Source organism: Dendrobium catenatum, unplaced genomic scaffold, assembly GCF_001605985.2.
Source record: "Dendrobium catenatum unplaced genomic scaffold, ASM160598v2 fragScaff_scaffold_1557, whole genome shotgun sequence".
Lineage (NCBI taxonomy): Eukaryota > Viridiplantae > Streptophyta > Magnoliopsida > Asparagales > Orchidaceae > Dendrobium > Dendrobium catenatum.
In genome coordinates, this window is record NW_021320019.1 from 8,741,737 (window position 1) to 8,753,696 (window position 11,960).

The following is an 11,960-nucleotide window of genomic DNA, read 5'->3' on the forward strand; positions in this document are numbered from 1 at the left end:
AACCGGTCAAACCATGAACCTCTCCTTTTTTCGGTTCATTGTCCAGTCCAGTTTTCACAACCTTGTTGATTATTACATCTTTTGGATATTTTTTTTGTTGATGAATTACATGGGTGAAAGTAGATGGTTTGGTCATCCTGGGATTTTCTTACATACGTGATATGGTTGAATCATTATAAAAATTAGTTTAACTTGTTCTATATGTAATTCTTATATTTAAAATCATAATCAATAATGTGATATTGAGTTTGAAGATTATATAAAATGATAGATGAAACAAATTGAGTGGGTAATAGTCATTATCCAATATCCACGTAGGAGGAGAATTATCTTTTTCCATCCAATTTGATTTTAATGTTATGACATTATGCCTGATGCATACCTTCCATTCTCCTTAACATCATTAAAACTAGTGGCATGTGTGATTTAAAGAATTTTTAAGATCCTTTGATAAGCAGTTAAATGCTTAAAAATCTTCATAACGGATGGCCATAATTGCATGAGAAAATTACAGTTTCAAAATGTCGAGACTTTCAAATGACTTGTGATTGAAAATAGGATTTGTTGATGATTTGTTGCATTATTGGACTGTTTTGATTGTCAAAATACATAGGTAAATTAAACTTTTAAAAGAACTTTTATATACCATTTGATATTCCGTGTTATCCACATACTCGATGAATTGTTAAAGCGTCATGAAAATTGATGAATTTAATTGCTTATGTAATATCAATAATGCACAAATGCTGACCTTTCCGTCAGTTTTGAACTTGTAAATGCATGACATCATCTGTTCATCTGTTTTTAAACTTGTAAGGACCAAACGTTTTCATGACATCTCATAAATTTCCATTATGCACGCCCATGCATGGTTATTATATATTTCTCTTTTTTCTAAATGTGCATCTCATGCATGGTTATTATATGTTTATCTTTTTTTTTTAATGAGCATCTACATGCATATCTGTGATCACACCTGATCTCTGCTTGTTAGTTTTGTATGGTTCATTACATCCTGCACAAAAATGGGCACAAAAATGGGTATTTGAGAACCTATTGCTTACCTGTTTGCTCTTTGTTCAGCGAATTATACAAACAAAAGAAAATGTTGAGAAGAAGCAAGCCTTGACATATGAGGAAATGGAAGCAGAGCGTGAGGAGGTAATGAAATTTGTTGTATTATGGATTCTTTAATATATGTGTCTCGGGTCATGACTATTTTTTAACAATATTGAGCATTTCAAAGGCTTGTTATTTATTGCTGCTTTCGTTAATGGCTGATGCAAGCCCGAGTCTACAATCATTTTGTTGCATATGGTACTACAATTAAGTTCTTAAGTGCTTTTGAATTCATTCTCTCTCTCAATATTAATACTATAGCTGACGCATAAAATTGTGTGATTTTAGTTCGTGCTAGTATCAAGTTAGACCCTGATATTAACATAAATTTAATTTGTTCACCGAAATTGCTTGTTCAAAGTTTGGTTCATAGGCTGTGTAAAGTTTTATCAGTTTGGTTCTTTTTGGCGGTTACTATGTTAAATATTTTAGCAGCATCAAGTTCATCAAAACCGGCTTTGCTGGTCTCAAGCATAGATGAGAATTATTATGAAGGCATTTTTTGGTCTAAGGAAATTAATAATAAAGAGCAGAGAATTTTTTTTGTTTAATTTTAATTATTCTTGAAAAGACGTGATTTGATATCACATGAATTCATTTGATGTGTATTAATAAGAAAAAATGTGCGTTTTCAAGTTGTGTTGAAGTTATTAAAGGTATTTATGAATACGATATGTAGATTTTGCCTTGGCATGCAGTTGCAAAATTAAGAGATAAGAATACGATAAGACAATTTAGAAATTATCACAATAACACTATATATGCTGTAATTAAAATCCAAAATTTAATATATAAAAAGTTCACCAAGAGTTATCGTTCTCACTCACAGTCAATCTAGGGTTTTAGCGGAGAGAAGCTTTCAGCACACTAAACGACACCACTAAGATGGTAGCAACAACAACGACTTTGATCCAAGAGAAGGTCGTCGGTGGTGGAGGAGTGGATCGTCCGATGAGAAGCCAAGGTGCTCGGGGTTCTTGAATCTCAATCGTCTCGGCGAGGCAGTAAATGATGCGGTTTACGTAGCTTTCTACCGAGTCTTCGTTCTCAATCCAGTTTGTACAAAGGTGACTAGAGGATGTCGATTTCTCCACGTGTGTTGTAGGCAAAACAGTGGTCGATCTCAGGATCGGCCATACAACAATGAGGAGAAAGAGGGAGGATCTTGTCTTCTTCTTTTGGCTTCAATGCTCATGAGGGAACTGGGGTTCCCAAGGGAAGAGAAACAATGGAAGGAGAAGAGGGGGAGATGGTTTGGATGAGGGGGGAGAAGGGGTCGGTTTAGGTTAGAGACTAGGTTGGAGGGAAAATCTGAAGTTAATTTCAGATTTCCCTAGTTTAATTGGGTTAAAGGAATATCAAATTATGAATTTGAAATTAAGGATTTGAGAAGGAAAGTTGGGAGTAATAGGGCTTTAATTGGAGCTTTGATTTAAGCTTCAATTAGGGAATTAATGATGGGGGCGGGTGTAATAGGTGAGAGGGGGGTGGGGGCATGGGCACGGGGCCGACGACAATTAGTGAGAGGGAGGGATTTTAGGGAGAGGTTTAAAGTTTCCTAAATTAGTTATCTAATTTAGGACTAGAAATATTAAATCGCATCTAATTTAAATTTAAATTAGAATGAGATTTAAAACTTTCCAAAATTAGAAAGAGTCATTAAATAAAATATTTGAAATTCAAATATTGGATTAATTTCAAATAAAGATACTTCCCAAAATTAACAAGAGTATTTAGGAAAGTTTTTAAGGGAGGTTTGAATTTTGAAATTCAAAATTCATGGGATTTGGGAAGGAGTGGTGGTGGCGCCCAAGGGCCGACAGGTCTATAGTGGTGGTCGGGTAGGAGAAGGTGAGAGGGGCGATGGGGTGGAGTAGGCCGGTGGTTTGGGGAAGAGGGGGAGATCGGAGGAGTAAAGAGGAACAAGAATTAGAGCTGCTAACTTTGGACCCTTCCGAAGGTTGACAAGTATTGCGATTTCTCACACCTTGGGTCTTCTTATTCTCCCAAACACTCAACTTTTGAGGGAGACAAAGAAAACTCAAAATTTTATTAATCAATCATCATCCAAATACATAAAAAGGGGCCATATTAATACTTTCCAAAATTAGAAAGAGTCATTAAAGAAAATATTTGAAATTCAAATATAGGATTAATTTCAAATAAAGATGCTTCACAAAATTAACAAGAGTATTTTAGGAAAGTATTTAAGGGGGTTTGAATTTTGAAATTCAAAATTCATGGGATGGGAAGGAGTGGTGGTGGCGCCCAAGGGTCGACGGGTCTATAGGAGTGGTCGGGTAGGAGAAGGTGAGAGGGGTGGTGGGGTGGAGTAAGCCGGTGGTTTGGGGAAGAGAGGGGGAGATCGGAGGAGTAAAGAGGAACAAGAATTAGAGCCGCGAACTTTGGACCCTTCCGAAGGTTGACAAGAATTGCGATTTCCCACACCTTGGGTCTTGTTCTTCTCCCAAACACTCAACTTTTGAGGGAGACAAAGAAAACTCAAAATTTTATTAATCAATCATCATCCAAATATATAAGAAGGGGCCATATATATAGGCCTTGACATGACTAAAGGAAATAGACTAGAATGCCCCTTGGGCTACAAAAGCAAACAAACTACCCATGGGGGTAAAAACGGAAATAAAAAAATAACTAGTACATAAAGTGCATCAAAAGTAAAGGCTCTCCATCATGGCCATTGATCTCCGATGTTTCCTCTGATAAACGCGTCAGAATCTCTTGTCGATGTCCCCATCATAATATGAAGGAATTAGAAAGGAAAGTAGATAGACCAAAGTTAACATTGGTAAAGCTTGTATAAAAAGATTTATGAACAATAAATTTAACATATAAAGTAGTATTCAACAAGATTGAATGAAGAACTTGGATTCATAAAGCCTATTCAAAATTGTTTGGATAAATTTAATGATGATGATTATGAGGATGACGAAGTTTTTGACAGTATGTTTTAGTTTTTGTTTTAAACAGTTAATTTTTTAGGCCTTTTTACCACAGCATCATAAAAATTTCGTCCATAAACAGTTGTTCTGATTGTCCTTCCCATCGTGCTTCACTCGTTACTATAATGCGCTTCACAATATGCTTTTGGTATTTTTATGCAGAGGGAAGGGTCTGCAAGGGAATTGCTTTGCTTCTAACATTCATGCCTCTGATTGCTTTTAGTAGCACTCATGTCCAATGTTATAATACTGGATAGGAAATTTGATTGCTTATTCAGTCTAAAGTGAAGTGTTTCAGCTGGTCTGTTTAATAAAAAGGAGCAGTATTATGAACTCTAAAGATCACGTCATCACTAACAATTTATTTTAACCTTATTCAGCGGCACCCCTCCCCTACCCATGCATTACTTGTAGCTGCCATTATCATAATTTTTAAATCATGTAAACTTCGAATCTTAAGCTTCACAATGCCATTTTGCATGTGCAAGACAGGCAGAGATGAAGATCGGTAACTGCACAGTTCTCAGGGATCAAATAAACAACATGAAAACAGGGGAAATAGTTTCACTATATACCCATTAGGCTTAGCAGAAAGGCCAAAAGAGGTGAAATAACATAGTTTGCTTTTACTTGCAAACGTTAATCTTCTAATCAAAACTAGAATTTACTTGTTATATGGAGGGATTATAATGTCTAGCGTTGAAGAAGCAGCGGCTAAAAAGCCTGGATTGTTTATTCATTCCATGGCTATGTACGGAAAAATGATGTCTATAAATAGGAAATTGTAGAATGTACAAGGAGAGAAATAATTATATTGCATGGACAACAGCCCCACATTATACATATATATATTCCATTCTAGTACTAAATACTCCTTCAAATTACTAATCCGTGGGAGTGCAGGCCTTCCCTTTTTCATTTTTGCTACATGTAGTAATACAATAATTGAATAAATGGGCAATCAATCCATTTAATATGCTTGAGCTGATTTTGTTTATTCTTTTCTTATTTTCACCAAGTCATCAATCCGTGGGATTTTGTATTCTGAACACCCTCAAATTGAATGGTTGAGATCTACCATTCAAAGTTTACATATAATATTTTTGAATGCAGAATTGTAAAGAACTTGGTGAATATGTCGGCGAGTCGACTACCTTTAGGAACATATCGAGTACAAATTAATCAACTTTTTAAATTTTTCTCTGATGAAATGTTTATCGAATTCTACATGTTTGGTTCGAGCATATTGTATTGAATTATGGGTAATGCTGATGCCTAAATTTATTATCACAGGATATTCTCATAGGTCATTCCCATTTGATTTTTAATTTTTCTAGTATAACTTTGATCCATAAAAGCTTATTAGTATCTTGAACTTACTCTTGATTTGGATTTTGCACTTGGGCTTGAGACTATGTTTCTTGCTTCTCCATGTTACTAGATTTTCTCTCATAAGTGTGCAATATTCTGAAGTGGATCTCTTATCCACTGGTAATCCCGCATAGTTAACATCAGTATTTGCTTGCTTCTAGACCCGTGGAGCAGCCTACTACTGTGTGCCCATCAATGATTCAAGAGTAATAGACAGTTAAAAAATTCATGCTTCCATATCCCATGTAAGATTTTCTAAGGGTGGTCCTATATAGCCATCTGCGGATCTTGTTGAGATAAAAATATTTCTTGATGAATGCTGTAGTTCCTTCTAACAGTTGACAATGAGAGAAATTCTAACTCTCCAATATGCAAATTTAGATTCAATTTATAGCTCTTCTTACCTGCCTTGAACATTGCAAATTACTCAATCACTAGAAAAAAAATCTTTAACAGAAATTTGACATTTGTTTTGCGTTGACAGGAGGAGGTGCAGGCTGATAGTGAAAGTGATGACGATGAACAGCAAATTTACAACCCTCTCAAACTTCCTATGGGCTGGGATGGGAAGCCTATCCCCTATTGGCTTTATAAACTTCATGGTCTTGGCCAGGTATGCATTTTTTCGGGACTTGTAATTTAATCACATTTTATAAGTTTTTTAAATAGTTCCACTATTAACATCATTATCTTTTAGTTAAACTGATGCTTATAAGATAAGCATTTGAAGTTCTTTATTCCATGTTCTAATAGTGATGTCTTCATTTGTAATTTATTATGATAATCTTTTATAAAAATATCTATGAAAGTTAGTTTCAGGTTCGCACCTCCCTAGCCTGCTCCTAATGCTGGAGTCTTAGTTGTATGACTTGCTTAGTTTGTGCTCTCTTTTGTGCATGCCCATTGATAGAGGAAAAATTACTTCTTGTTTATTATTTAATATAAGATCCTTTCATATATAATAGAGTATTATTCAATAGTGGATCCTTCTATGTATAATATAGGAATCAATACGATAGGATAAGGTACAATTAAATAGACATGCATTGGTGGCTATATTTAAAAAAAATCTAAAATAATATTTCCTGCTCTATAGTCCTTGAGATGAATCATATATATTAATTAGTTTCAGTTTGTCACTTAGCTTGGAAAACTAAAGTGGTCCCAAAATAATGATCTTTGATAGCACCACATCTCGATGAAGTGGCAATCAACCTCAATATATTTTATTATTTTATGAAACACATGATTACTAATAATGTATTTGCAACAATATCTCCATAATTTAAGATTATGAGTTGTTCAATTACAAAATTAAATTCCCCCTACGAGGCCTTAACTCTCTTCATCTGACAATTAGAGTGTTATGACCATATATTTTGCCCCAACATTTTATCTTGATGCCATTGTTTGTTTCTTACTTTTCCATATAGCCAAGTTGACTTTCACAAATAGGCATCGCTATCAAATGAATCACTATTGTTAACATCTAAAAAGCTTTGACATTAAGATGTCCATTCTTTGTGTATAGTAGTTCTTTCTCAATGACTTCTTGATATGTCTGAGGATACACAAAGCATCTTCCTTGATCGAGAGTTGTTGACTCACAACACTTACAATAAAGGAGATCTTGTTCTAATGATGGAAAAATCAATTTACCATCCAACCTCCTATAATCAAAGAAATACACCAGCAATAGGATGAGAACTGAGTGTCATACAGGATAAAGTGCTACACCATGGGAATCACCTCTTGAATCCTATATGGGATAAAGTGTTATATGACAGGAGCCATCACTTGAATCTATATGGGCCACTTATAGAATATTATCTATCTGGTGGATGATTTTGGGATAAGGATACTAACGAAGATGTTCGTTACTTAAGTGGGGGAGATTATGAAATCCCTTTAGTAGAAAAAAACTAATCTCTTAAACATCAAGGTGCCTTTTGATGTAATGCTTAAAATTTCATTAATAAACTCCATAGTTAAGTATGCTCGTATTGAAGAAATATTGGAATGAGTGACATTCTAAGAAGTTAATTAACATGACAAAATTGTGAGGCTATTAAACCAATGAGAGGCATCTTAAAAAATCATCTGCTTATTTGCATCCTTATGAGTGTCAGCGTGCTTACAATCTAACACTCAAGTCCTCTCAAGCTTGGTGGTGTATTTTCTTTATGATTGGAAAATTCTTTATTTGTTATTTTGTTGTACTATTTCCAAAGTATTTGATAGTTCGTAATTATCATTTTTTTTTATATAACCTTATTTTGATCACTCCTTTTAAGTAGGATGTCATTTATATAGCCTGCCAAGATAATAAAACTAGATGAATTGTCTCTGGCAAAGAGGAGTAATTTGTTTTATTTCTATAGAGGCTAACTTTAGTAAGAACTTTTCAAAATTCATCAAATCAACAGATTTAGTGACTCAAGAGTGATCATCAACTAAAGTAACGAAGTATTTGAATCCTTGGTGGGTGTGGATGAGACTAATATCTATTAGAACTCGATGTGGAAGATGAAAAAGACACTCAATAATGTTCACCAAGCTGATTCAACTTCAATATGGAGGAGAAAGGAACAAACTCTTGCAGGATAACCTAAACAATAACTCTATTAATTCAACGTGCTGGTGGAAAAGCAAGCAAACAAAACAACATTTACGTGTTTTGCAATAGATTTCACCAGCTTAAACATATCATCCAATTGTTTTCGTTGTATTGAGTTCTTGAAACACACTATGAGATGGATAAATGTTGCAGAGCAGCTGTGAGTATTAGTAAGATAGTAAATGAATGATAAATTAATAGAAAATTTGGAAATATATGAAACAAATTAGGATGGATATGCTCTTAGATGTGATATATATCTTTTTCTAGACAGGAGTGAGTAGGAACATAAGTACCAATGACAACTAAGAGAGAAGACATGTTTATGGAGGTGAATAATTGGCGATTACCTGTGGCATACTCGCATGTGAAGAGGCATTTGTCTAGAATCTAGATGGTATTAATGAAGCGTCAACAACAAAACCAGAAATTGAAATGGCATGGGAGGTAGACTCAAATATTTGAAAGTGAAATAAAGATCATAATCTTCCTAAGATAAACTAATCGATTTAGAAGAAGTGGTGCGAGTGGATGTAAAAATAATACTCATAAAGCGGTTAGAGGCAATGAGGCATATAAGGAGTAGTGGAGGGATATCCAAACTTGGCCAATAATATTCTGAGAGATGATTTGTACGGCTGCAATACGTGCAATTGGGAAAATTTCTTTACTCCATGACAACCATAACCACTAGATGCCCTTAGCAATGGTAGATTATTTAGAAACCAATAGAGAGGGAATCAAAAGCTCAATGACTCGAAGAATTTGGGAAGAGAGCATTTGCAATGCAACGACTTCAAGAATTAACCATCATCCAAGATTTTAAGTGCTGGAGAGTATAAAGTTTAGAGAGGAATTTTGCGAAAAAAAACTGAATATTGATATTAAAGATCATAGCTATTTTGTAATATCAGGAAGTATTGTAACTCTTTTTTTTCTTATTAAATATTAGTATGAGATATAACATAATTAGGTAAATTTCAAGAAAGTTTTTTGTAATTTTTAAATATATGATAACAATAAATTTATATGGGAATTAGTGTTCAGGATGAGTTGATAATTATAATGCTAATATTAATTACTTATCATTCTTAATTTTTTTTATGTTGCTAAAGATCTGATATTTGAATAATAAGTTGTTTAAATAACAAATTGATCATTTCTATAATAACTAGTTATTTTATATCAAGTCAAGAATTTCAGATATTTACTAAATATTTTATAAGAATATATACTTGTATGAAGCCATGTTCATCTCAATTCTAACAATTTAATGATGAAAGAATCAAGGTTCATCTGAATTAATAATTATGATAAATATTCTACTGTTACTAAAATATAATTTTAAATTTATTTAATTTAAAATATGATATTTAATGTCATGATGTTTATTTACATCTTTTTAAATTATGTAACTTAAAATATGATGTTTATTTAATGATTTGTTTAAGATATTAATTTTCTCACGTGTACAGATAGTTCTTATTTTATATCACAGCAAAAGTTTTTTTTTTTTTTTTTCGTAGCCATATAATTTTTTTAATGCTTACTATTATATTCCATGATAGAATGAATAATCGGGATATATTTGTATTTAAAAATAACAAATGTTTTCGCGCCATTTTTCCTGGCATGATTTAACTTTTTTTAATGACTTTGGTATGTTTAAGTTCAAATTAATTCTAAATTAGTTTTGATTTAAAATTTTTGTTTATGTTGTATTAACCATCCAACGTGTTTAAGATGCAGACTAATTCTCTTGGTTTTTAAGAGTTTTACCATATATTATTTCTTTTTTTAATTAAAAAATGGAAGAAAAAAGGAAATGGAAAAAAAAACCCTTAACCATACCAAAATAAAATGAGAAAAAACATGGCCTAAGCATTTTTATTTTTGTATTAAGTTAGAGCGGACAAATTTTATGGTACTGTTAGTTGAATTTTCAAATTTTTATATTATGTCTTGCTATGTTATCTTTTTATTTCCCTGCATCTCGCTCATTCTTTCTGCTATCACCTGATATAACATCTATATCAGGCTTGCAACCCATGTTCATTATGTAGTTTGGTATTGTATGCGTTTATCTCAATGCTTCATATGGTTTTTGGAATTGGGGTGCATATACATTGAAAGAAAATGTTTTGCATCTTTTTACACGACTAGAGGCACTGAACTTGGGAATGCTTGCATCTACCTTATCATTATTTTTGCAGTTTTATGGATATTTTGTTTCATTGATCATATTTGATTATCTGCTTACAGCATTTGTTGGCTTTACGAAGTTGACTGCACTGGATCTTCATGTAATATTTCTTCTTATTCTCTATAAGAATTTTAACTATCAAATTGCACTCCATATTTTTCGGTAAATGTTTTCATGTAATATTTTGGGAAAAGAGGTTTCTTAATTCAAACTTTACCCTGGGAAGCTATGTTCCCTATTTGGTAATTGACTAACATTTAGTGCATATTTTTCATATGCTTTGCACTATTTTAGTATTATGCAATTAACAGTTGTCCACTGCGCTTCTCATTTCTACACGCTAAGTTGCTGAGTTCTGCTTCAGGAATTTAAGTGTGAAATATGTGGAAATCACAGTTATTGGGGCCGCCGTGCTTTTGAGCGCCATTTCAAGGAGTGGCGACATCAACATGGAATGCGGTGCCTTGGTATACCTAACACCAAGAATTTCAATGAAATTACTTCTATTCAGGTGCGTTTTTAAAGGTGGTATTGTAGAACAAATCTCCGAGTTATCATGTTTAATAAACCATAAAATTTAGTAAATATGAGCTCTTTTACATATTGATTCCTTGTTTGTGAAATTAAATATAGTTTGACATCTGATTTTCTTTGTATGAAATGTCATATGTGACTTTGCGGTTCTATAATGCCTTAATCTGATAAAATGTCTGTGAAGTAATTTGTGGTTTCTACATCGATCTATTATTATTGCTACTAATAATAATATATCGTTATTATTTTACTGTTATTATTATTACGACTTTTACTATAATAATAATTATTATTACTACTAATTATAGTTTCCGCTCAAATAATGTTGTTCACTCATCCCAAAGCACTCCAGTGATTTTTCATTTTTTTAACCATTCAATTGTATTTCATTTGCATCATATAGGTCCAAGTCACCTTGACATACACCTTTATTGCTTTTTAATCATTTTAATATCCTCCAGAATTCCTTACAACAGAATAATGGTTTTCTACGAGAAATTATTTTGTGCAGACATCGAATCGGTCGGAGACCAATGAGAGCGCGCCACATCACCCAGTGCACAGCAACAATACACAACAAAAAAAATGACGTTGCACGCTCTCATTCGTCTCTGGACGCTGTCTGTCTGCACAGAATAATTGATCGGTTTTGTAAATAATCAATTCAAATGTCGTTTTCTCAGCCGAGCTGGTGAAAAGTGTGATATCATGTTTAATCGCCTTTTTTTCTGCACTTCGTGTATGCAGGAAGCAAAGGAGCTGTGGGAAAGAATACAGGAAAAGCAAGGATTGAACAAATGGCGACCTGACCTTGAAGAAGAATATGAAGACAAAGAGGGCAACATCTACAATAAGAAAACCTACACAGATCTGCAGCGCCAGGGCCTGATCTAGGCCACATCTTCTTTTAGCAAGTTGTCTCTGCTCCTTAAACTTGGTCTTGGTTTTGTAGTAGGAACCTGTAGGGGACAATTTGTGTCTTGTATCATATTGGAGGACTCTTTAAGTGTTCTTCAATTTCATTTTAGGCTTGAAATCTTGTAGAATTGTGCTTCTTGGAACCAGTACCATGATAAAGTTAAGAGTTTAATGAAAGGAATGCTGTTTAGGAACATTTTCCAATAGGTTGTTGTACAAATATTTTGTGATCCAA

At 33.4% G+C, this 11,960-nt stretch overlaps 1 protein-coding gene across 2 annotated transcripts in view; it reads left to right on the forward strand.

Moving 5' to 3' along the window:
- LOC110113577 (splicing factor SF3a60 homolog) overlaps positions 1-11,960 on the forward strand; it is a 37,022-nt gene extending 25,062 nt beyond the window's left edge. For both annotated transcript variants that reach the window (XM_020846217.2, XM_028700564.1), the window contains 4 exons: positions 1,084-1,161; positions 5,938-6,066; positions 10,638-10,784; positions 11,555-11,960. In XM_020846217.2, coding sequence (XP_020701876.1) covers positions 1,084-1,161; positions 5,938-6,066; positions 10,638-10,784; positions 11,555-11,701 — 501 coding nt within the window. In that variant the 3' untranslated portion in view covers positions 11,702-11,960. The remainder of the gene's footprint in view (positions 1-1,083; positions 1,162-5,937; positions 6,067-10,637; positions 10,785-11,554) is intronic.